Raw genomic sequence first — 23990 nt, forward strand, 5'->3', positions numbered from 1 at the left:
GCTTCACTCGGGCTAACAAGATTATGTCCGATTCCTCCTGTCCCAAAGTGGTTTGTGTATAGAAAAAAATAAAATAAGACATTAACAATTAACATTAACTGCTAAATCAAATACACAGCTAATAATCTTTTTTTCAGAGCGAGAACGATGTGGGGTTTTTTTTATTCAGGATTTGTGTTTTTTCCTAACAGACTAACTCCGGTTACAGAAGGTGGCGGCAGTGCGCCTTGCTGTCCAGTGCCAACCGGCAGAAACTCCAAGAAGAAAACTCGGTGTGTTGATCTAGCTGGCTCAGTAGAGTTGTGACTTTTGTCTTATGATTCTATATCGTATTATATCACGATAACTCCAGTTTCGTTTTAAGTAGGTGTCGTTCCTAAACTATACGAGTGGCCACGTAGTTGTGGCTGCGCGCCTGGCATGTAATGGGCCAGTTCCATACATCTGCGCACAGTGTTAAACACGCCACCCAGGACGGAGTCCAACTGGAGGACGGCGCAGATCCCCTGTTCACCTTCGGAGTCATCGCCGACATCCAGTACGCCGATTTAGACGACGGCTTCAATTTCCACGGCACGAGAAAGCGTTACTACAGAAGCAGCCTCCGGCTCCTGTGCAACGCGAACAGGCGCTGGGCCGCCGAGCGGGTAAGACCCAGCTTCGTCCTGCAGCTCGGAGACGTGATCGACGGCTCCAACCGGAGGCACGGCGCGTCGCAGCGAGCCCTGCGCGCGGTCATGGACGAGTTCGGCAACTACGCGCCCGCGGTCCACCACGTGTGGGGCAACCACGAGTTTTACAACTTCAGCAGGAGCGAGCTTCTTTCGTCTGCGCTCAACAGCGGCGCGGGCGGCGACCGGGCAGGGGACGGGGTGCATGCGTACCACTTCAGCCCCGCGCCCGGGTTCAGGTTTGTCGTGCTGGACGCCTACGACCTGAGCGTTATCGGGAGAGAGCGGCGCAGCGACAAATACGAGCTGGCCTTTAAGCTCATCAAGGCGCACAACCCTAACCGCAACCTCAACGAGCCGCCAGGTACGCGAGAGCGCGTCGTTTCAAGCGTTTAACGTTGCATGAAGGTGAGAGTTTTGCGAGTGTGCGCTGCTTTTACAGGCTACAGACACTGGATAGGAAGGTTTGTGCAATTCAACGGGGGGTTCAGCCAAGAACAGCTCGACTGGCTTCATGGAGTGCTACTTGGCGCTGATGAGAAGAAAGAAAAGGTCGTTGTAGTGAGTAAGTAGAGTTTTGCAACATTTTCCGGGCCTACCACACCCATGTTGATCTTAAAGGAAGTGACTGTTTCATTGGTGCTTTGACGTTCACCTGAAGCAGTGCTTCTGATCATTGCTTCTGTATTGATCTTGCCACACGAGAAGGCGCCGTTGTGTTAACGAAAATACTACAGTATTACAGAAATAGTATTAACTTTGAACTATGTGGAAATGTAACATTTCATATGGGTACAGATATAGAGATATAAATCCAGCATTTGCACATAGTCTATTTGTCAGCTGACTTAAACTGTGTGGAAGAAGAGCAGTGCAGCACTTTAAGGACTTTAATTGAAGATGCCAAGTTCATCATCGACTTTGATCACATGTATCAGCATATCACTGAATATAGTATTTATATACATGTTTTGAATACAACCTATCTGGACAGCACAAGGATTACAAGCGCAATATCTTAATGAATTAGAAATATACCAGTAGAACAAACAGAATATTTTTTTCTGCTAGTTGTTTATTTCCAAAGCTTCTGAAAACCAGTGGCAAGAACCATTCTCAGGGTCCAACAAAATCCCAGGCCCTCTAACTTTGATAAATGATTTATCTGATCACGTTCACATTCCTTATTTGGGTTATCAGGGGCCTGTCCGTTGTAGCAATTTTGAACTGTTATTTATTTCTTTTTTGACAGGCCATATTCCTGTTCACCCCCTGTCTACTGACGGCATATGCCTTGCATGGAACTATGACAAAGTTCTCTCCATTCTGAACTCCCATAAAAGTGTGGTGTGCTTCATGGCTGGACATGATCACGATGGGGGCTACTATTTAGACACTTCTGGCATTCATCACCTCACACTGGAGGGGGTTATTGAGACCCCACCAGACAGCGATGCTTTTGGGACTGTGTATGTGTATGAAGACAAGATGGTCCTGAAGGGCAACGGGAGGATATCTGACAGACTGCTTATGTATTAGTGAGGCATAAGTTGAACATAACATGTTGCCAAAGTTTTAACTGCAATAAAACAGAAGGGATATATTCTGAAGACCATTGAAATGTATAATAAGGATAGATAGATAGATAGATAGATAGATAGATATAATTTACATGGTGTCAGAAATGAGATTCAACCTACTAATTTATAGTTGTTTATATTACTTCTAAGTCATTAATATTTTTCAACAAAATATTGTGATCTTCATTGCAAATGAGGGAATGTATTTACAAAATTTGATGTGGGGAAAATATACACACAATTATTTATACATAAATATTTTTATATGGGAAGATGTGTAATAGTCCTATGTCTGAGTGAAATGAAAAATGATTAAAATTTATTCAGATCATTCAGTAATCACTTTAATTGAATTATAGTTTCCTGCATGGTTACATCTTTCTGAATCTTTCCAGATAACACATCTTTTAAAAATCTGTTGCAGCGTAAACAGAAGTGGGATATTTCTTTAATTAAATCTCTCTTAAGGTTTAATGCCACCACTTTATTAACATATACGTCAATTTCATCTTTACATTCACTTTACAATTCTTCAGAGTGTAGGAGACGTGTAAAGTCAAAGACGAATAAAGTTAACGGGGAAAAACTGCTTTTTTCACTGATTCCTTTCTGAACTTTATGCTTTGAGTTCTCACTACGAGCAGACATCACCCCCATTCTAAATCCTTACAGCGGCGACCAGTGTATTACAAGGTTGGCTAAAGTATGATTACTGGTCTAAATTGCTTAATTGTGTAGGCCCAGTATATCCGTTTCATAGGCTGTAGTGTTGTGAACGGCCCAAGGTAAAGTCTAAGCATGGAGAGGCAGCGTTCAGCCGTTATGCCAGGGACCAGAGAATATTAGAAGAGCCTGACACAAGATGCACTTGAATCGAAACTTTTGACAAGGCTTTTAAACTCTTTTCATACCTCCTGTTGCACTGCACGTTTAGTTTTCAATACTACTTTGCACTTGCTTTTATTTTCATATTTTATCTTAACACTTCACATGTTTAACATGAACTCTTTTGGCACTTTAATTTTTAATATTCCTTTTAGTAACTATATTTGATGTTTTTGTTCAAATCAATTATTCTTAATTTTGTCTTTTTGGTTTAAATTGTTTTATTTATGTGAAGCACTTTGAATTTCCACTATGTATGAAAAGTGCTATGTAAATAAATTTGTCTTGCCTTGTACTATAATACTATACCCTGCTTTTATAGCAATTAAATATTCTCTTTTAGGGATACTGATTGTTAATGAATGAACTCTTTTCAACTGGAAAATATAGATTTTATTTACCAGTGATGCAGAAAAAACTCATGCATCACATTTTCTTTTAAAAACAACAAAACAAAAGCATCTCCAATGTCCCATCCAGCAAAGTCAACAATCCGTCTCTTTGGTCTCTCTGAGAAAGGAGCACACCCCAAAATATGTAACAAAGGTTGGATCCAGTTTCTTCGTTATCCCTGCTGCTGTGTGTTTCCTTTAAGCTTCAACCACATTATCTTTAGGAGGGAAAAGTACAAAGGATTGCTTAGAAAAATGCTTGTGGAAAAGTTTCAATTTAGAAACAGTGCCCTCATCCAAACTTACCTGCGTTATGTAATGATATCCCATTAACGAAAACCTCTCAGGACCGGACAACAGGGATGTTCATCAGCTAGGTGCAGATGCAACCAACGTGCTTCAGAAAGATATATAAAATGATGTGTAAGTTAAAATAAGTTCACGCCATTTATACCAGGGGTTTAAATTCAAGTCTGTGGGGGAAAATGTAAAAATTTGTTAGCAGTGGCTCTCCAGAATCGCATCTGAAAATGTCTGATCTCTCATTGAGTCTATGCATCATCCATAGCAACGTCTCACACTGTTAACTGACTTTTTAAACTTCATTTCAACTTATCCATATTCGGATCTTTCAGAGAATCACAATAATATTTTAAGACTGCTGTAAGCAAGAAACGACTCGAATCAAAAACGGGCTTTTATGCCGCAGCAATTTTATCGCGTCCGGAGACTTTTATTTTAAAATATTATTTTTCCGTCTTGGAAATCCCGTGGTATCGCTCTTTGCCCACACTCAACAGAAATCAACTGGGACCGCCAAACAAGTCCAAATGGAGCGATTCTAACACCCCGCCACCTGAAGTGAACCATGTGCTGATCCGTCCTCGATCTGCTCGTGAATATTTGCTCTGTGCGTCACGAGGGCGCGTTTTGACCACCTGCAGAAATAAAGAGTCAACAATGGCGACTCCCAGTCCCAGCACCAACTCTCCAGCCTGTGGCAGCGCCATGGGCCCGTCCGGACCCGCGCTGCGCCACCAAACGCAGACGCAGCACTTCACAGCGGCGAGCAGCATGCAGGGTAAGGGAGCACACTCGACCTCTGCAGGCTGGCCGGACTAACGCGCCGGCCGTGTCGTGCACCGTAGCTGGCGCAGCTGGTGGAGGTGTTAGGCCCCGCTACGGCTGCTTCTGGAAAACACTCGGTATGGTTTGAAGCGAGACATCACACGGGCTGTAGAGGCCAGGGGTGTGGAGAAGCGCTGCGGCATGCGCGCTCGTTTCTGCGGGCGTAGGTCGCTCGGACCAGCGCGAGCTGCGTGTAGCCGGACAGTCCGCAGCACTCGGTGGACACGCGCGTTACGGCTGGGTTTGCGGACGCATGCACGTAATCCCACATGCACGGGTTCGTCTGTAATCCTGGTAATCTGCAGCCACGCTGGTTTACCGTGTAACACAATTTCTATTCACCACGCCCTAAGACATGAAGGATGAGCTCTACTTCTGCCCGTGGCGGGACACAGTTTCACGTCTTTGTGTTTCCCCCGAGATTCCTGTTTAAATTAGTAGGTAGTAGTGAGAGGATGTGTGAGGGTCGGTTAAACACTGCTGTGCCGTCTAAGGTGTTAGGGCTACAGGTCAGTGATGATTGTGAATGCAGTGGATCCACAGTCACATACTGTGCTTTTCTTACATTGTACATGATTTCCACACGCGAGACCACTCACTTAAACGGTCGGGAAGTTTAGTAACATCAGACCATTTAATTGCGAATATTTGGAATTATATAAACAATATCTGATCAATTAGTACGTCTCTAAACTTTGTGTTCTCAGGTCCAAAGACATGAGCAAGTGCAGTGTATTATTGTTACTGTATTTATTCCAACACTAATTGGCTCACTTCATTCTAGCTTCTTAACTGTTTAAAATGTGTAAAATTCACAGAATCCAACACATGCTGGAGGTGTCAGAATGAAACAGGTATTCTTAACTTTCTTGTTATTGCCTTTTTAATTATTTTTAAATGTCACACTCACTAAATGTAAACGTACAGACTCAGCTTTCATTAAACGTTTTTAGTTTATCAGGTTTCCATCATGTGAGATGTTTGTGAATTTAGGGATGCTTTACATACATTTTGCAGATACATACTTGGGATGCCACACAAAGTAAACTAGGCTGTAGTACAGGCTGTACAGTGTGGTGTGCATCATAGACTTCAGAATATTAGAAATGTTTTTCTTGCTGTATGCAAGAGAACAGTGTTTGTCCGTCTAGATATTTGTGTTGTCAACTGGGCTGAATATATGGAAATAGTTGGTATTTTTTGTGTGTAGTGGAGAACTGAAACACACACACACACACTAAATAAATAAATAAAAAACTGTGTGTGTGTTTGTTTCAGTTCTCCACTATTACTTAGTTTTACTTTAGTCAGATCCTATTTCTTTTTTGTCTTTTCCACTGCAGGGTTTCAGATAAATCTGTCTGGTGTGCCCCAGAGTAAGTCTCTGTTTGAACGTGTGGTTGTTTTGATCACTATAATTTTATTATTCAATCTATAAGCGGAATGCAGTTTTAGAATAACCAGACATGAACTGTTTTACTGAAACCATGTTTTTATATATATATATATAATATAGATTATTTCATTTAGAGCAACGCTTTTCTTTTTTAAAATTTGAAGAATACCACATTCATCCCTTCCGTTATGCTAATGGTGTTTTCTTTTCTGACTGTGCCAGGTAAGCGCAAAGCCCTGAAGTTAAACTTTGCTAACCCTCCAGTCAAACCAAATGCCAGGCTGCCTGTGTCTTCTGGAACCCCATCTTTCCAGAACCCACACATGTAAGCGGCTAAAACGAACACTCGCACAAACGCCGCAGCTGAGTCCTGCACACCTGCAGATTTGCAGGTTTTGTGGGGTTTTCACTGGGTCTTTGGGTTGGCTTTCAGAGAGAGACTGCGCACTCAGAGCATCGAGTCGTGTGGGAAGCTGAAGATTTCTCCTGAGCAGCACTGGGATTTCACTGCAGAAGACCTGAAGGACCTTGGTGAGATCGGCAGGGGAGCCTACGGCTCTGTCAACAAGATGGTTCATAAACCCAGTGGCCAGATTATGGCTGTCAAGGTGAGAGCCCAGGACGCTGTTTTGTGAAGGTGGTGTTTGTTTTGTTTTTTTCTCGATTAAAGATTTTACAGTACACAGCAATTAAGGATGGAGTGTTACGGGCTTTGAAATGAATCACCACTTTCCACGCAGCTTTATGCTTTTCTAGTTTTAATGCAGGGACGTGCCAGGTGGAAACCGCGGCGTCTATGCGGCTGCGTGTGTCATCCTCTATGGTGTGTTTGTGTTGCAGAGGATTCGCTCCACCGTTGATGAGAAGGAACAGAAGCAGCTGCTGATGGACTTGGATGTGGTGATGAGAAGTAGCGACTGCCCATATATCGTCCAGTTTTACGGGGCCCTGTTCCGAGAGGTAAACTCCTCACTTCAATCCAGGTTTCCAGTCGCCCCTTACACCTAGTCTGTCTGTGTGTCTGTGTGTCTGTGTGTCTGTGTGTCTGTGTGTCTGTGTGTCTGTCTGTCGGGCAGAAAGGAAAGATTCCACTACAGTAGGATGATCTTTAGCATAAATGAAAGCTTGAAAGTTATATATTGTAATAAATCTTTGAATCTTAGAACTGTTTTTATGTTTATCTATGCAGAATTGGGTAGGTTTATGTTGAGGCTTTGGTTGTTTGAATATTTTCAGGTTGTGAAGGATAGGCTATGGCCTGACAGTTTCCTGTCCTTTTTGTTTTTTAATGAATTACTTAATTTATTAATTCGTTTTTTTTGTTTGTTTTTTTTTAAACAGGGTGACTGTTGGATATGTATGGAACTTATGTCTACCTCGTTCGACAAATTCTACAAATATGTATATTGCTCATTAGATGATGTCATTCCAGAGGAAATATTAGGCAAAATTACATTAGCGGTAAGTGCAGTAATGACGCTGTGACGTCCTCTAATGCTGCTATTAGAAGTGTTGCCTGATTTTTATTTTTCAACCTCATTACAGACTGTGAAAGCACTGAATCACTTGAAAGAAAACTTGAAAATAATTCACAGAGGTGAGTAGAAAATGTCTTTACTGTCAAACTTTATACACGATGACTTCTAAGTAGACGTCCAAGTGACCATTTTTAAAAGCGATTGTTGGGCTTTTGCTTTTCGCACAAGCACTGTGCCACCTAGTGGTCATATGTGTTCTTTTCCTTTTCTCCTCTTATTCTAGACATCAAACCCTCTAACATTCTCCTGGATCGAAATGGCAACATAAAGCTGTGTGACTTTGGTATCAGTGGGCAGCTGGTGGACTCCATAGCCAAGACTAGAGATGCTGGCTGCAGGCCTTACATGGCTGTGAGTTACTGCCTCTTTACTGGCACTTTTTATTTATTTATTTCTCCCATTTATTTCAAAATTTTAGTCGGTATGCCAGTTCCCACATATCAGTTAGCTGACCACCCCCACCGTACAGTGACTACCAACCCTGGAATATGCGGCCAGCTCGTGCTTCCTCTGAAATGCGTGAAGCCAAGCACCAAATCTTTCCCGTATCCTGCTCATGCTGTAACACAGGGCAGCTGAATGCACTCGGAGTAAATCGCTTTCTACCCTGGTCAGCATACACAAGCACCCAGGCATCCATGATTGAGGAGTGTTGCTGCGATTGGCGGGATGGTGTAACGTTGTCCCACCCAATCAGAGAGCAGCATCAGTGTTGATCTCTTCTTCTCCCTGCCACAGAAGGCTGTCGCATCATTGGCGTTTGAACCAGTGAGCCACCAGTGGACGCCGTTCAGAAACCTTGTTTTTATTACATTTTTTTAATGGGGCTTATATATGGTGCATTTTAATGATGCAGTGCTTTTGTTTTTTGAAGCTCAAATTTTAAATGCAAAATTTAACAGAACTGAGATGATGCTTAAAATGTATAAGATAATTGTGTGAATATCGTTCCTGCAATTTTATCCCCTCTGTCATAGCCTGAAAGGATAGACCCCAGTGCTTCCCGACAAGGATACGATGTGCGCTCGGATGTGTGGAGTTTGGGAATCACTCTGGTATGGCCACTATTAAACCTCAGCGTCATACCTGCTGCTTGCGTTTCCTGTCCGTACACTGGGTTGGTGTCTTATTGTTCTGCATGCAATGTGAGAGGAGTGTTAAGGTCCGGGGTGTTCTGCACGCTTTCCCCGGCAGTACGAGCTGGCCACAGGACGTTTCCCGTACCCGAAATGGAACAGCGTGTTTGACCAGCTGACCCAGGTAGTAAAGGGAGACCCTCCGCAACTTAGCAATTCAGAGGAGAGGCAGTTTTCTCCCAAATTCATCAACTTTGTCAACCTATGGTGAGTTGCCTCAGTTTTGTTTGCCTGCTTATATGTGTACATGAAGACATTTTCAAAGCAAGTTTTGCTTGAGCTGAAACTGACCAGAATTGTATAGTAAGCACAGGCTTGGTGGTCCTCTTGTATCCTTGCCTTCCAGCCTTACAAAGGATGAGTCGAAAAGGCCAAAATACAGGGAGCTTCTGGTAAGTGTATCTTCTGGCAATATCCATTAGTACAGAATTTACTGTCTGGTTATAAATCTCTGAAAGTTGATACATCATGGTGTTAATGCAATGTCGTAGTGTTAAGTATTATGCCCGTTTGAGCTGGCATCATTATTTTATATAATGCTCAGTTAAGACAGCCTGATCAAAACCTCTTTGGAGCTGTTAATACATTTTACGTGACGTGACGCCCCCCCCCCCCCCAACCCCCTGGTGCTGCAGAAACACCCCTTCATTCTAATGTACGAGGAGCGAGTCGTGGATGTCGCCAGCTACGTGTGTAAGATCCTGGACGAGATCCCGGCATCCCCCAGCTCCCCAATGTACGTCGACTGATTCTGCCTGGGCCCCATGCGGCACGGCTCTGCACCCCTGCTCCAACACTGCTTTTAAAAAGTGACACTCGAAACCCCAAAACATGTTGTGCAATAAGGATCCGCTTTCATCTTAAAAAAGAAATCCATTTGCTATATCGGTCAGCAGAACCAAGATAGTTCAGATTAGAGCCTAATAGATTGTCTGATGTGTCGTATGCCACACGATGCCACGCGATGCCATTCTAGCTGAGCTTGTTTCCAGAATTGGACCACACAACTTGGAACACCCTTATTCAGTTCGCAGATCATGAAAGCAATGTTTGTCTCTGTGTTCATGGGAATAAAAAATAATAACTAAATTGTGTATATATATATCTACTTGAAAGTAATATAAGCGATATAAAACTTACCAAAAGAAAAAGTCACAATGATACACAAATGGACAGAAAATGACTACCGTTTCCTGTAACATATATAATTTCTATAATGGGTCGTGTCATTTAGGTCAATATTTGTACAGGTAAAGCACATTTTTAGTTTGTAAAATAACTTCGTATGCAGAAGTATTGTTCTACTTCAGAGACTCTTGAAAGGATGGTTGGAGATTTTCCTGTAGACCTTCTGCTCCACATCCTTGGAGTTCTGGCTGTTTGGAGTCCCTCCAGTCTGAAATTCCAACATTCTTCAATTCCGTTTCTACGACGCTGAAGTCTGTGCATGCCGCACCTTGGACTGGTGTGGGAAAGACGCGTAGGATGCTCAAGCAGAAGATTTCCAAGAAAGTGAAACATTAAGTCTAGTTTAAAGAAAATCTTAAGTTATCCTTTTTAAGTAGCTTTATTTCATGAATATGCAATTCTAACCCACCAAATCGTGTTCACTGCATTTAAGAAAAATCTCCGGTGTAGTGAACACTTGAATAAAAACTTCAGGACACTTTGACACAATTGTAACTGTATGTATAACTTTGTCAAGCCATGATTGCTCAGCAACGCCCCCCGTGGTTCTCCGTTGCAGAAGCTGCCGTTCATTTTGCCTCAGTAATTTTTATTGGCATGTGACGAAGCACGGCACTTTGACTTGGGGGAGGGAGGTAAAGGACGTTCAGATGTCTTTGTTTGGCTTGCATACTACACTTCGCCTAAGCACTATTGTTTGGTAAATGATTTGAAAAAACCAACTATATGCCACCAGAGAGCATTGAAATACTGCTGAACTCAGTAGTCTCCGTAGTGTGAAAAGACATTTATCTGGCCAAAATATAAGAGAACTTGGACTGAATGGTTAACTAGATATCCTTTTTAAAATAGGGGCAGCATAATTCAATTTTAGCCATTTTAAAAGCTTTCCAAAAAGTGAGCATTGTACAAAATGACAAATTAGTAGCAGCCATTAGTATTAGAAGGCATAGGTGTAGGGTTTTGGGTGGGGGTGGTTGGTGGGTGACGTATCTCCCCCTATACTTTCTGCTTACATTACTCATATAATGTTTTTGGTTGGGTGGTGTGAGCAGTGTAAACCCCCACCAAAGGAAACCTAGGCCACTGTTGGAAGGGAAAAAAGGCTCAATATATGTTTGAAATCAACATGTATCATTATACTGTATCACTATCAAGTGGGAAATATGTTCAAAAAATGTTCACACTGTGAAAATATTTGAAGTGTATGTTGTGAACGCAGATATCTGTAAAAAACACCATAGTAATGAGATGCTGTGCAGAGATATCGCCTTATGTCTGGTTTGGATGTGCTTAACCTGATGACTCTGGGCTGCGTTTTGCTCACTTCATGTATTTAAGGAATTTCCTGAAATCTTTAGTGTTCACATAGTATCAGTAAGATCTAAGTGTCTGCAGGTCAGTCGTGAAGGTTCGGATGTGACTGTGAGCTTATTGTCCTGTTTCTCTGTAAGGTCTGGAGTCAGACGAGCACAGTGCTAGAATAAATCCAGTGAATTAGCCTCTATCTGTGTACTGACTATTTGTTTGACAGTGGGATGGAATAAAATGGAATCTTAACTTTTTTGGATATAAAAATTCACAGTTTTGTGTAGGTTTTATTTATATATATTTTATTTATATATATATATATATATATATATATATATATATAAATAAACTTCTCAATTTGTGCATGCGCGTATGCATGCAAAATAATGCAAACTAAGAGACCACTACAAAATTCAGTTTCTCTAGTTTTACAATTGATGGGTATGTGTTTGACCAGGCTGAGCAGTTTTTTGTTTGTTTGTTTGTTTTTTGTTATAAAAAATGTATTTTAAAGTATGTTTTTGTTTTTTATGAAAATGACTAATGGTTAAAATAATGAAACAGTTACAGAAATTTCAGACCAAAAATAACGCAAAGAAAACAAGCTCATATTCATTTATAAACAACACAGTACTAATGTCAACTTAGGATGAGTGAAGAAATCAATATTTGGTGGAATAACCCTGATTTTCAATCACAGCTTTCATGCGTCTTGGCATGTTTTCCACCAGTCCCTCACAATGCTGTTGGGTAACTTTACGCCACTCCTGGCCCAGAAATTCCAGGAGCTCGGCTTTGTTTGATGGCTTGTGACCATCCATCTTCCTCTTGATCACATTCCAGAGGTTTTCAATGGGGTTCAGGACTGGAGATTGGGCTGGCCATGATGGGGTCTTGATCTGGTGGTCCCTCATCCACACTTTGATTGACCAGGCTGTGTGACATGGAGCATTGTCCTGTTGAAAAAAACAATCGTCAGAGTTGGGGAACACTGTCAGAGCAGAAGGAAGCAAGTTTTCCTCCAGCAGTTTTGTAAGTGGCTTGATTCATGTGTCATTCACAAAGACAAATCTGTCTGATTCCAGCCTTGCAGAAACACCCCCAGATCATCACCGATCTTGCACCAAATTTCTCAGTGGGTGTGAGAGACTCTGGCTTGTAGGCCTCTCCAGGTCACCGTCTAACCATTACATGACCAGGTGTTGGACTGAAAATTGCACTCATCAGAGAAGATGACCTTACTCCAGTCCTCTATGGTCCAATCCTTACGGTCTTTTGCAAACTTCTTTCTGGCTCTTCTTTGCTTCTCAATGATTAATGGCTTTTTCTAGCTTTGCACAACTTCAGCGCTGCCTCCAGAAGCCTGTTTCAAACTGTCCTCAGTGTGGAAGTCACCCCAGCTGCTGGATGACATTCTTTTTGTAGGTCACTTGATGTCATCTTACGCTTGTTAAGTGACATTTGAATGAGCTGGTGATCATCACGGTCGGTAGACGGTCATTTTCCACCTCTGCCAGTCTGTAGCTGTTGTTGTCCCTGTGTTTGCTGCTTCACCTTGTTCTATTGGACTGCAGTTTTTGAAATTTTCAAGATGGAAGCAACCTGGTGCTCACCGTATCCCTCTGCCAGTAAAGCTACAATTGAACCCTTCTTCTCAACTCTTTTGGCACAGTCTGTTGCTGTATTTTGACTACACTTACTTTATTAGTCCTAGCACTGCTTTTCCCATCCAGCTGGTTCTATAACAGGTGAACAGTGATGACAGCTGCAGTGGTTACTATACTGTTGCTCGTTAGAACAGGATTTTGTTAAGCTGATCACCTATTCAGCATCTCATTAAGTAGAATGAGGTGTGTCAGTGAAGGAATTCAGCAAACACTTGAACGGAATGGCTGCTGTACATGTGGAGATGCTGATTTAAGAAAACATTGGCTTGGTCTCTTATTTTTTTTCCAGAGCACATATATTAAATGTGAGTTCTGTTCATTACCCAGGAAATGATAGACTGGAGTGGGCCATTTTTAGAAATGTGTTTTATTAAAGTCTTTTAATAGTTGCACAGTGGTGGAGACATACTGAGACTGTTTACATCATACAGCTGTTCAGTGGCCAAGCAATACAAAAGCTTTTTGTCGTATCGATATATTTTTTTCCCCAGGAGAAAAAAAATAGACAAAAACAACTACCACATTTTCTTCAACAAGACCGAGGGATCGCGTGTACTGAGCAGGCGTGCCTCGGCCAGGGACTGGATGTCAGTCACCTGGCCAGCTTGGAGGGGCGTGTGGTTATATTGGGGAACTGTGCATAGTGTGAGATTCTGTTTTTCATTCCAGCATCATATAAACGGTCTGAAAATAGCAACCCTGGCTGAGTTAGCTCTATTGGGCATATGGGAGTTTATTTCATTGGTATAATTAGAAATTTCAATAAGTGTCACATATATAAACAAACAAAATGTGTTTCATAATTGTAATAGTACATTACAAAACATTAGGACCCAGGTGAATGGATGAGAATGTATAAACCCATTGCAGTACCTTTTAATAGTTACAGTCTGCTGTTCCTGAAAGCAATTTGTATTGAACTATTGAGTTATTGGTAGTATTGCAGTTTGGCCTCATAGATAAAACTAATCACATTGTTTAAAGTTGCATACAGATTTGTGCAGGACACAGGACAACTCGATGAAAGACTATAAATCTTAGCTGTGTCTATAATCTTGCTAAAATAAATCAGCCCTTGGTCTTGATCCATAATGCCAAAAATAGCATTTTATTGTTTAAAAAATCCCTTTGTTAGTGATGTTTGTACTCCAATACTGTACTGTCCATTTACTTTCTAAGTTCATTTGAAAGTCCTTTTAATATTTCGCTGGATCCGATAGTAAACTGTGAATGACCAGATGGAGAAGGTTAAGTGGAGTGATTTCTGTATCCTAACATAAATGCTTAACTTGTCATTTGGACAGTTTGTACTCATAACAGTTGTGTTTGTGTTCTACAGCTATCAGCTTGGGTTAACCAGCAATCAAAATAATGAAGTGAACCATTCATATATCCCACAGCATACAAATCAGAATTTCAGTACCAATCTGTTCAGTTTACACTGTGACAGAAATGTCTTTCTCTGTAGATTGTCGGTGTGTCTTTTTTGCCTTTTACTGATCTGTTATTTATAAGTAGCCACCAAGGCAATTTTATAATAAACAAAGATGCCCATTTTTTTAAAGAACACGACTCTAAGCATCATGACAAATATTTGCATAACAGCCCCAGTGTGGGGGCCTGTCTTCACAGTAAAGCTTGATACACTATATTCCGCTTCACTCTGCTCAAATATTGGTGAGAACAGGGATCTGCCATTGAGAAGCGTCTAATGCCTTCATTATTTTAATACATTTATTAAAACCTAATTTATTGCATAACTTGAAATGTGACGTAAATGCGACAAATGCTTTATTTTTAACATGTTAAGTTGAATATTTAATATACTGGAATACTGATATTTTAAATTATGTTGATGCTTGGTTAGGTACAGTACGTTGTGTTACAAAAGACAAAAGATGGTTCTATGGACAAATATTAGCTTTTCATTTTTGTATAAACGCGAACTTGGACTTCAGTAGTTTTATATCATTTGCTCAAAGGGATATCAATGCCTCATAAATATCGCATGTAAAAATATCTATGAAAATGTCCAGATAAATACATCTAATAAGTGAAGTCTTCCAAGGTACCAAATGGGTCACATGTCAATAGTATTAAAATCATATTAAAACAGCAATGATTCAGTCTGATATATATGGGCAAGTGCTGAGCTGGGTGTAAACTGGGTTTACCAAAAACACTGTTAACTATGTACATGATACAGGCCTGTTTTTCTCCACATTCAATTAGGAAATAACATTCAAACACTGTCGCGGTTCCGACTGACTTAAATGGTCCTTAAGGCTCCAGTGGTTGTAAAATGGGCACATATTGGTCGATCTCTTTATTCTATCTCGCACAAGAAATCTCAGCTGTCTAAATAAATAAAAATGACTAAATGGGAATGGAAACAGAAAATAAGTGAAAAGAGTTAATTACATGCTTTCCAAAAATCTATGCAAAGCCAAATGTGTCAAAGTTCTATACTACTCAAGGTGCAGTGTGAGCATTAATGTATATTTACAAAGCACATTACAATATGTGATGATAAATTGATTTTAGTGAACACTTCCGAAGTGTTTCCACACACCATGAATGTGCAGGGCAAAAAAACAACAACTTTGTACCAGAAGTGTAATATTTACAAATGGACTGCTAACACTGTCGAATTATAGATGTGTTTCAATGCAATTTGGTTTGTAGGTTTTTCCCGTTTCCAGTAATTAAAACGTTCTTTCCTGGAATATGTAGTCCAAAGGATTTTCAAGTTTTGATGGATCAGCGCAAGTAATAAGAGCTACACTGAAAGTAAAACTATAGAAAGGAGGTCTTCTCCCCAAGGCACCTGTGGTGATGGCATCCATCTCTTGACTGACTCATCATTACAACATGGCAGCCTGATGCTGGTTGGTTGTACAATTGCTGAGAGGGTCATTTTGACTATTAAAGCACTGTAAAGGGACATCTGCATGAGTGTGAAGTGCTGTGCAGTGCATTACTGTGGTATAGTGCCCTTGTATCTATCTAGCTGGGTTTATTGTGTTTTTGGAAGGTTCTCATCAGCTTCACCAGTGCTCTAGGTGCAAGTCCATGGCAGAGTTCAAGTTGATGTCCGTCACATCTAGGAATTCCGTGTTGAAGATGCTGGGTCCAGCCGGAGGCATTCCGCTGCCGAACGCCGTAGCTGAGCTGGGCGGAGTCAAATCCAGCCATTCCATGGCCTCCCACGGCGATTCCGTATAGGTCATCCCGAGCCCTTGGCTGTCGGTGGCCACTGGCGACACTTTGGTGGCCATGGGGCTCAAAGGGGTGTCCATCATGTCGCGGTTGCCTAGCAACTTGTCATCGTGGCGATGGCCTGCGAATCCCTCTCCGACCTCCTCCAGTGGGGCGTCCTCGGCGGCCATCTTCAGCGGCATGATGTCGCCCGGCCGGGTCATGGGGCTCCCCAGGAGCACCTCCAGGTGGCAGTCCGCGGCAGCGTGCTCGTATGGCATCATAGAGGCTGCCACGTGGCCGTAGTGTCTGTGGAACTTTGGGATGGCCGCGGCGCCAGCGCTGCTGGGTGGAACTGTAAGGTGAGGCACAACTTTGGTTACAGGGCACCTCCCTTCTTTGGCGTTAGCTGGCATTTCTTTGAAAAAAAGGGGAACGGGAAGGATGTCACAGCACAGACAGTGAACTGTTTGTTTGACAATTAAAGCTGCCTTCACGAAGGGGGCGTAACAGAGTTGCCAGCCACAGGTTAATGCAGCGTGCAGTAGGCACGGACAGCGAGCCTCCACCGACTGGAACATTTAAGTTTACGTTCCAGTGTGCCGTGACACAACTATTGCAGGCCACTCATGCTTTCGGTTGGTATATTTCTATGCTCACCTCCGCTCTCAATAAGGACATCGAGAAGTTCGTCCATTTGCTGGCTTCTGGTCATCTGCTGCAACAACAGGGAGCAAACGTAAGTGTTCATCATACAGAAATCATGTCCAAATGCCTCAGACATACGTAATGTACATCTGACACCAAGATTAAATCTGCGCTACAGTTATGATTAATTCTGCAAAATGTCGCCGCCCCAGTGAAGAATGAAGGATCTGTTCAGCTTCTGTAGCTGTCAAAAAGCTGTCAAGGGCTTTTTGTCCTTCCAACGGTTTTGTTTATCTTCCAAAGGCTTTTTTTGCATAGTGACCACTGCAAGATAAGCAATTTCTTTTTCACAACATACTTGAGCATACAGAATCATGATTGCCACCTGAAAATAAATGTATTGTCTACCATTGATGTACTGAGTGAAAAAAGAAATGCTATGTTTATCCAAGTCAGAATGTTGACTTTCTGGTTTAGAATTACCAAACATATTAAAACTCCCTTCAGGCTTGACAACAGTTCCTTTTGGCTGTCTCATTTTAAAACCAGGAAGTGCACATTCTCTATCTTGGAAAACATAAAAGCTCAAAACAGTCTGTGACTGATAAAAACAAATATGTAATGTAGTTTCACTTGGGTGTCATTCAAAATTGCATTTATAACAGCCAGAAAGCTCTTAGGGTACTGAATTGTGTTGAGTAGCAGAAAAGAGAAAGTGTGTGTGTGTGTGTGTGTGTGAAGCCGGAGGGAGGCACAGGGCTCAGGTGCTTCTGGGGGCCCCTTTACCTGCTGCACTGCATCCTCGTAGCAGGGCGGCTGCCTAACGGCAGATGCAGGAGAGGCTGAGCTACACAAGGCAGTGGAGGAGAAGTCACACTTATGGCCAATGTGCCTGCCACAGTGCAACAGTGCCATCTACATGAGGAGATAGGGCGAGACGTTACAACCCCAGACAAGGAGGTGGGACCAGAGGAAGCCTCAGATCTCGCTTGGTGGGGGTTGGGGGGTTTGAGGTCACGATCGTGTGCTGCAGGTAGTGTGTGTGTGCAAATATGCAGGAGCACTTTCTGGCATATGGGCCTGGACTTGGCTGGTTGTACAATTGGGGGCAGCTGAAAGGTATGGCACCTCCTAATGTGCAGTCTGCCATTGGTTTTGCCATGTGATATGATCACAGGACCACAATAAAGACCACTGAGAGACTTGTGACTACTCATGTGTATACAGTCCACTGCATTCTGGGCTGATGATCATGTGACCCGTGCATTCATTGCCTGTGGCTGTGGACTTTTACAAGCTGTCTGTGGTCATAAGATTGCCGGTTTCCAAATAATAAATGTCGTGGACAGTTTGCATCTGCGTCCACAGGCAGAAGGCATGTAAAACAAACCCTTTCCAGCTAGAGTTTGTGCGTGTTTAATGTCAGGACGGCGCACGGGGGCCGATCGTAGGCTAGCCCTAACAAACCTTCGCCTGCATGTCTGGGGTCTTGACCTTGGGAGACCCCCTGGTCATGAGGCTGTTCTCGTACATGGGCTGCATGCTTCTTTGGTCAGGTGCATAGGAGCAGCTTACGGGCTGGCAGGCACCCTTCTGCTGGAGCTGAGAGAGAAAGAAGCACTTGGTTAGCTCACAATCCCACGGTATGCCAGCCATCTGGACATTCGGTGTCCTCAGCCATGCTTGCGCACTTGTGATGTTAATTGTATTTGTGGGGATGCGCACCTGCATGGGGTGTGGTCTGGCTCCACCATGCGGCAAGGGGTGAGAACAGCTGTCCCTGCCCAGGGGAGGCGTGAGCAGGTACGGGTGGCTGGGTGAGGATGGGAGGCTGCTAGGCTGCGGGCTGCTGGAGCTCTTGGTGACGGGGGAGTCCTGGGGCGAGCACTGAGGGCTCAGGTAGGCCGACAGCCCGGAGGGGCTCCCGGAAGCGGGGCCGCCCAGGCCGCAGTGCCCCATACCCTCGATGCAGCTGCCCGGGGGCCCGCACTTGGGCTGCTTCGAGGCCAGCGGGCAGCTGGAGGCCACGTGCTCCTGCTTGACGGACACCCCGAAAAAGTGCTGCTGCATGTGGGCCGGGGGCTGTGGGCGGAGCGGGTGGGGCGGGGGCGGGGGCTCGGGCGGGCCGCCGTGGGTGCGCTTGCGCTTGTGCAGCTGCATGCGCAGCTCCTCCACCTGCCGCTGCTCCTGGTGCAGCTTCCACGTCAGCTCCTCGATCACCTTCTGCTTCTCCACGAGCATCTTGTCCTTCTCGGTGTCCAGGCCCTCCGGGGCATCTCCGTGCGGGCAGCCGCCCGCCGCAGGGCTCTCGTCAGCGCTCGGCGGCGTGGGCGAAGGCTGCAGGCCGAACCGCGGCGATGACAAAGCCACGTCACTGAAGCTGTCGGGCAGGGAGCCGCCCACGGACAGGTCTGAGGAGGCGGGTGAGATAGGCGGTGTGGAGCCGGTGCTGCAGAAGGGGTAGTAGCCGCCCGTGTGCGACATGGTGGAGCCGGGAGACTGGTAGGAGGAGCCGGTGGGTGTCACCGGGAAGGTCACTGTGGTGATGTCTCCAGAGGAGGAGGGCGAACTGCAGCTCGGGTCTTTGTAAGGTCGCAGCCTCTCGATCAGGGCCGTCTTGGTGCCGGACACAGGGAGGCCTCGTATTCTCAGCTGCTGCCGGAGCTCGGACACCTGTGGAGGAAATCGAGGACAACGTCGTCAGTGCGAGCAGGAGGCCACCGTGTTCCCGTCACCACCGCTATCTGTGCTGCAACATCTCAGCGGTCTGCATGTGGCCCGGTTTCCATCAGCAGAGCGTGATACGTACTTTCAAGTCGTCGAGGTTGGCGGGCAGAGGCCCTGGTCTGACGGGCGAGACGCCGGCCGGACCGCAGTAGGAGCTCTTCACCGGAGACGTGGAGCCGGAGCCGTCGGGCGCGTCCCGCTCGCCTGCCTGCCTGCAGCACATGCGCCAGGTTAGGTCTGACCCACAAACGACGACGATGACGACAAGGCAGCCGTGTCAAGGCTGGCTACTGGCGGAGGAACTCACTTGGCCAGCGGATTCTGCTGTGGCGGGCCGTAGCCGAAGCTCTGGGCCGTGGCCGGCTGGCGCGTCCCCTGCTGCTGTTGCTTCTGCTGGCTGAGGATCTGCAGCTGCAGGAACAGCTGCTGTTGCTGCAGCAGGCGGGCGTAGGCCGAGTCCATGGGTGGAGGCGACTTCTCCGCCTTCTGGTCCGGTGGGATGTACTGGTGGTACTTAAGCTTCTTCACCTTCGGCTTCACATCCTTGGGCTTCTTGGGCCGGCTCTTGTCCGACGTTTTGGACTGTGGCAGCCGAGCAAAACGTTAGTGGCGTGTTGGTGACGCAGGAACGTGCCTGCTGGTAGGTTAATTAAGGGCCGCATACAACTATTGTATCACACCACCACAGTGTAACAGTACCATTAATTAGTGGTACAGTGAGCACAGTATCAGTCGGTTGTTACATTGTTGTTACACTAATGCAGTAGTTACACTTTGAAAAATTAATAAAACTATTTCTGTGAATCTGTGGTTTATACTGAATATTGTTTTGACGCATATACATACTAGGCCTTTGCTTCGGCAATACGGTGTGTTATATACACAAGGCGATGAAACGTTGACACTTCCAGTTGTTTGTGATGAAGCGGTCATCTCTCATCGCTGTGTGTCTGCAGGTGGTCTTACCTTGATGATGGCAGGAACTCGGATGGCTGGAACTGTCTGGGTGGGCGGCACGCTGCTGCTTTCTTCATGGTTCTGAGTAGCATTTTCATGTGAGCCCTTAATGATAAAGATTTAAAATGTTGCATGAGAACTGGCAATGATTGTTCAGACCTAAATTATGACTGAATTTCAAAAGAACGTGAAAATTGTAGATAAATGCTTTTAATTGAATGTAGTGTAAAATAAACTTGAGTGCCTCTGTAAGCGGCTCATTCCAGAGCTCCAGTGAGTAAAGATTTTGATGCCTAACGTTTGAGAATAAAGCAACAAAGTGTCTCAAGCCCCACGGAAAAACGTAAAAAAAATTAACAATTAAAAAAGCACACAAAGACATGTTATCACATTGTCAAATCCACAATAAATTGGCCTACAGGGTTGGACCCGAAGCCAGAGACTTGCCATGTGCTCGGCAAGCTCTCTCAGGAGGCTAACCAGCATACTGCAGTTAAAGTTATGGCCACAAGGTGGTACTCTTCCTAAAGCTATTTCTAACACTCCTCTTAAAACTAAGAGACACACTTGACGTCTTCAATGATGAATAACACGTGGAACAGTATTGATGTATACTGGAAGATAGAAGTCCCACTAAACAGCAAAGACCTAGGGGCTTTTTATTTGTGACAATCTGTAAAAGTCATAATATTCCTACAAGCACTGTGCAAACATAATAGAGATTTGGGTTGCGCAGTATCAGTGGCTTGTATCCCAGCATGCCGTGGTGGTTGCTGACCTGTGAGGGTGAGGGGGCACTGCTGGCTTTGCTCTCGGCCAAGGCTCCGGCTGAGCTCTGGGACTCGTCACTGAGGGGATGCTCCGGAGACAGGCTCTCGCTACCGCTGTCCTCCTCGAACGCGTACGAGTCCTCCTGTTTGGGGAACTTCCCATGGTTCGCTGGACAAGTAGCAGAAGGATACGACTGCATCAAGGTGTTAGGCTGCAAAGGAATACCTTAGTACTGAACCTCAAAAACATGCATATATTTTATTCAGGATTCAGAGTCGTTTAAAACGGTTTCAGGGTTTGTTTCTATTTTTTGTCAAATGCTACGTTTTATTGATACAGACTCCAGGGATAATTTCAGGCAAAAATATTTATGTTGTACGTAACTCCAAAACCAAGCATTTGCCTAAAAACACTCTAAAACCATTTTAAACTACTCTCAGCACTGATGAAAATGTTTTTTGTTTTTTTTTTGTGTTAAAGTATTCTTTAAAGATTGGACGACAGAGTGAGTCAAGCCCACAACAAAGCAAAGTAAAACAAAGCGGATTGAAGGGGGGGACCCCTACCAAGAGCCTCAGACTGCAGCTCTAACTGATGTAAAACAAAACTGATTAACATCTTCACTCGGCGAAGAGTTAAGGAGAGTTGCATGGCTCTGAAGTGTGTGTCTGTGTAAATATTTGAAAAACTGTCTCTCCGTGTCGGAGCGCGGCTGCCTCGTGCCCGGGCGTGTGCGTCCGCGCGGGGGAGGGGCGCATGGCTTGTGTGTGCGTGTGCCAGAAGTTCTTCAGAGTCCAGCTGGGCCATGGCTGGACAGTGCTGGTCTTTTCCCGTTCTTGCCTAATGGCTGCACTTGGCTCCACGGTGTTATGATATGGGGTAGAGGAACAGGGGCACGGGGGCAGGGGTTAGCGGGGTACTTCGGCTTAAAGGGAGCTCTGATAATATCAAGGGGCATGAGGACAGGTTGTTGGGATGCTGTCCTATCAGCGGAGGTCAGACTAGGGGTTACGAGAGGGACGCGCGCGCGCGCGTGTGTGTGTGTGTGTGTGTGTGTGTGTGTGTGTGTGTGTGTGTGTGTGAGTGTGTGAGTGTGTGTGTGTGAGAGAGACTCGTTCAGTATCTGAGCATGTGACTAGCCAACTGCCAAGAACGTGGGCCCTGGTTTCAATCATGGCACTCCGCTGTCAGTGTTCTGGGTACATACTCTGCCCCCTCCCCCAGAGCCCAACCGCCTTCCAGCGCCAACAGAAGAAAGGCCTTGGTTTTCCTCCACCTGTCGGTGCTGGACTGGTCTGGACACTAGAACGAGCCCTGCCCTAGAGATACCTGACCCCCACTTGCCTACTCCTGCCATCACGCATGCGTTTCATTCAGAGTCACCGCTCTCTCGGGGTTGATGGGGTGAGCAGGAGTAAAGAGAGAAAAATTGATTACTTGAAATAAATAGCACAAAGGGCATTTATGCGGGGCGTATATATACAGATGCCGAGGGCTTTTCAGATTACAGGGAGCCTGCCATTGCCCTTCAAAGAAAGTTGTAAAATCCCAGAGTCCTTTGCTTATTTAAAAGCCCGCAGGTCTAATAATCAAACCCAGAGAGCAGGTCATGGGAGCGTCGCAGGATTGGGTCTCCTTGGACGGCACACAGCTGTGGGGCGGCTCCGGTCCCCCGGACACCTTTGTAGGTGGCTCGCCGGAGCCACATAAATCAGCGGGAGTCAAAACAGAGCAGCGAGGGGCAACCGTTCATTTGATGTCCTGAGACGAGGGGCGGGGCCAAACCCAGCTGTTGTTCGTCTCAATAAAACACGCCGGTCTTCCAGTAGAGGTAATGTAAACGCAGGTCCTCGGCCTCGCGGTCGGCTTACGCAACACATTTACACACAGCACCACAGGGTGGGTGTGTGTGTGTGTGTGTGTGTGTGTGTGTGTTTACCACCGGCTGCGTCCGCAAACATCGGCTTCGGCTATGGCATAGTAAACACGATGCGAACTTACACCCGCGACCGAGGGCCAACGGCCCCTTAAATCGGTGTGTGTTTTTTGAACCCTGGTTTTGGAGGACTGTCATATGTTTACTGCCGTCCGCGTCCGCAAACATCGGCTTTGGCTATGGCGTGGTTGCATGGCATAGTAAACACGATGCGAAATAACACCCGTGACCGAAGGCCAAGGGCCCCTTCAATTGGTGTGTGTTTGTTGAGCCCTGATTTTGGAGGACTGTCAGGAATATTGCTAAACGTCACCTCCTGGGAGTGTTCGGGGAAGTGTGGGTAACTTTCAGAGCCGGTAATGGCCCATTTCCTCTGTGTTTACCTTTGATTCGATATGGAAATGAGTTTTAGGCACGGTCGAGGGCGAATTGCAACCGGTGATTGTTAGTAATCGGCACAAAATTGCGGTGCACCACTCCGGTGCAGATACCTTTCACAGCGGCCTCTTTAAGGCTGGAGTCCACAGGAATGATGTTCTTCTCAACCAGCTCCAGAGGGCCTGGTCTCAGGGCGATCTTCTCGTTGAGGTCGTCCGCAAGCCGGGCACGCCTCAGTTTGTTCGGTGGTTCCTGAGCAGAGCCCTCGACGGCTGAGTCTGAGCGGTGAATGCAGCAACCGTAAGCATAGTTAATCCACACACACACGTGCACAAACACTGCAGCAGCAGAGTCATGGCTAGCGTAAACAGTTATTGTGTGAGGATCCAAGTCGGGACACGCCCGAGGGCCTCATCCGTCATCACTGGTCACGCAGGGCTTTCACCAAAGTGTCAGAACGATCCTCATGTACACAGCCTGGTT

General features: G+C 45.0%; 3 protein-coding genes across 15 annotated transcripts in view; 2 read left to right on the top strand and 1 right to left on the bottom strand.

The window, feature by feature from the left end:
• adprm (ADP-ribose/CDP-alcohol diphosphatase, manganese-dependent) overlaps positions 1–2619 on the top strand; it is a 2933-nt gene extending 314 nt beyond the window's left edge. The window contains exons 2-4 of the mRNA XM_026999615.3: positions 192–1035; positions 1114–1236; positions 1924–2619. Of these exons, the coding sequence (XP_026855416.2) occupies positions 426–1035; positions 1114–1236; positions 1924–2210 (1020 nt within the window). The 5' untranslated portion in view covers positions 192–425 and the 3' untranslated portion in view covers positions 2211–2619. The remainder of the gene's footprint in view (positions 1–191; positions 1036–1113; positions 1237–1923) is intronic.
• Positions 2620–4298: 1679 nt separating this feature from the next.
• On the top strand, positions 4299–11419 carry map2k4b (mitogen-activated protein kinase kinase 4b). 3 transcript variants are annotated; one of them, XM_026999664.3, is made up of 13 exons: positions 4299–4609; positions 5475–5510; positions 6000–6032; positions 6275–6377; positions 6486–6660; positions 6893–7012; positions 7394–7513; positions 7598–7649; positions 7814–7941; positions 8568–8645; positions 8785–8933; positions 9073–9118; positions 9362–11419. In XM_026999664.3, the coding sequence occupies exons 1-13, from the start codon at positions 4489–4491 to the stop codon at positions 9473–9475; spliced, it is 1275 nt and encodes a 424-aa protein (XP_026855465.1). In that variant the 5' UTR covers positions 4299–4488; the 3' UTR covers positions 9476–11419. The 3 variants fall into 3 exon arrangements, with proteins under 3 accessions (XP_026855465.1, XP_026855466.1, XP_026855467.1); XM_026999665.3 differs by lacking the exon at positions 5475–5510 and having other exon boundaries at positions 4356–4609; XM_026999666.3 differs by lacking the exons at positions 5475–5510; positions 6000–6032 and having other exon boundaries at positions 4356–4609.
• A 1820-nt stretch (positions 11420–13239) lies between these two features.
• Positions 13240–23990, bottom strand: part of myocd (myocardin) — a 62204-nt gene continuing 51453 nt past the window's right edge. For 4 of the 11 annotated variants that reach the window (XM_081698338.1, XM_026999678.3, XM_081698337.1 and 1 more), the window contains 10 exons: positions 23621–23785; positions 21201–21361; positions 20432–20527; positions 19773–20047; positions 19548–19677; positions 18464–19411; positions 18206–18340; positions 17525–17653; positions 16751–16808; positions 13240–16508 (listed from right to left, as the gene is read on the bottom strand). In XM_081698338.1, coding sequence (XP_081554464.1) covers positions 15940–16508; positions 16751–16808; positions 17525–17653; positions 18206–18340; positions 18464–19411; positions 19548–19677; positions 19773–20047; positions 20432–20527; positions 21201–21361; positions 23621–23785 — 2666 coding nt within the window. In that variant the 3' untranslated portion in view covers positions 13240–15939. The remainder of the gene's footprint in view (positions 16509–16750; positions 16809–17524; positions 17654–18205; positions 18341–18463; positions 19412–19547; positions 19678–19772; positions 20048–20431; positions 20528–21200; positions 21362–23620; positions 23786–23990) is intronic. The other 7 variants (XM_035533718.2, XM_035533716.2, XM_035533717.2 and 4 more) reach the window with 7 other exon arrangements.

The sequence above is a fragment of the Electrophorus electricus genome, chromosome 15 (genome assembly GCF_041902795.1).
Source record: "Electrophorus electricus isolate QZ-2024a chromosome 15, ASM4190279v1, whole genome shotgun sequence".
In the NCBI taxonomy this organism is placed as follows: domain Eukaryota; kingdom Metazoa; phylum Chordata; class Actinopteri; order Gymnotiformes; family Gymnotidae; genus Electrophorus; species Electrophorus electricus.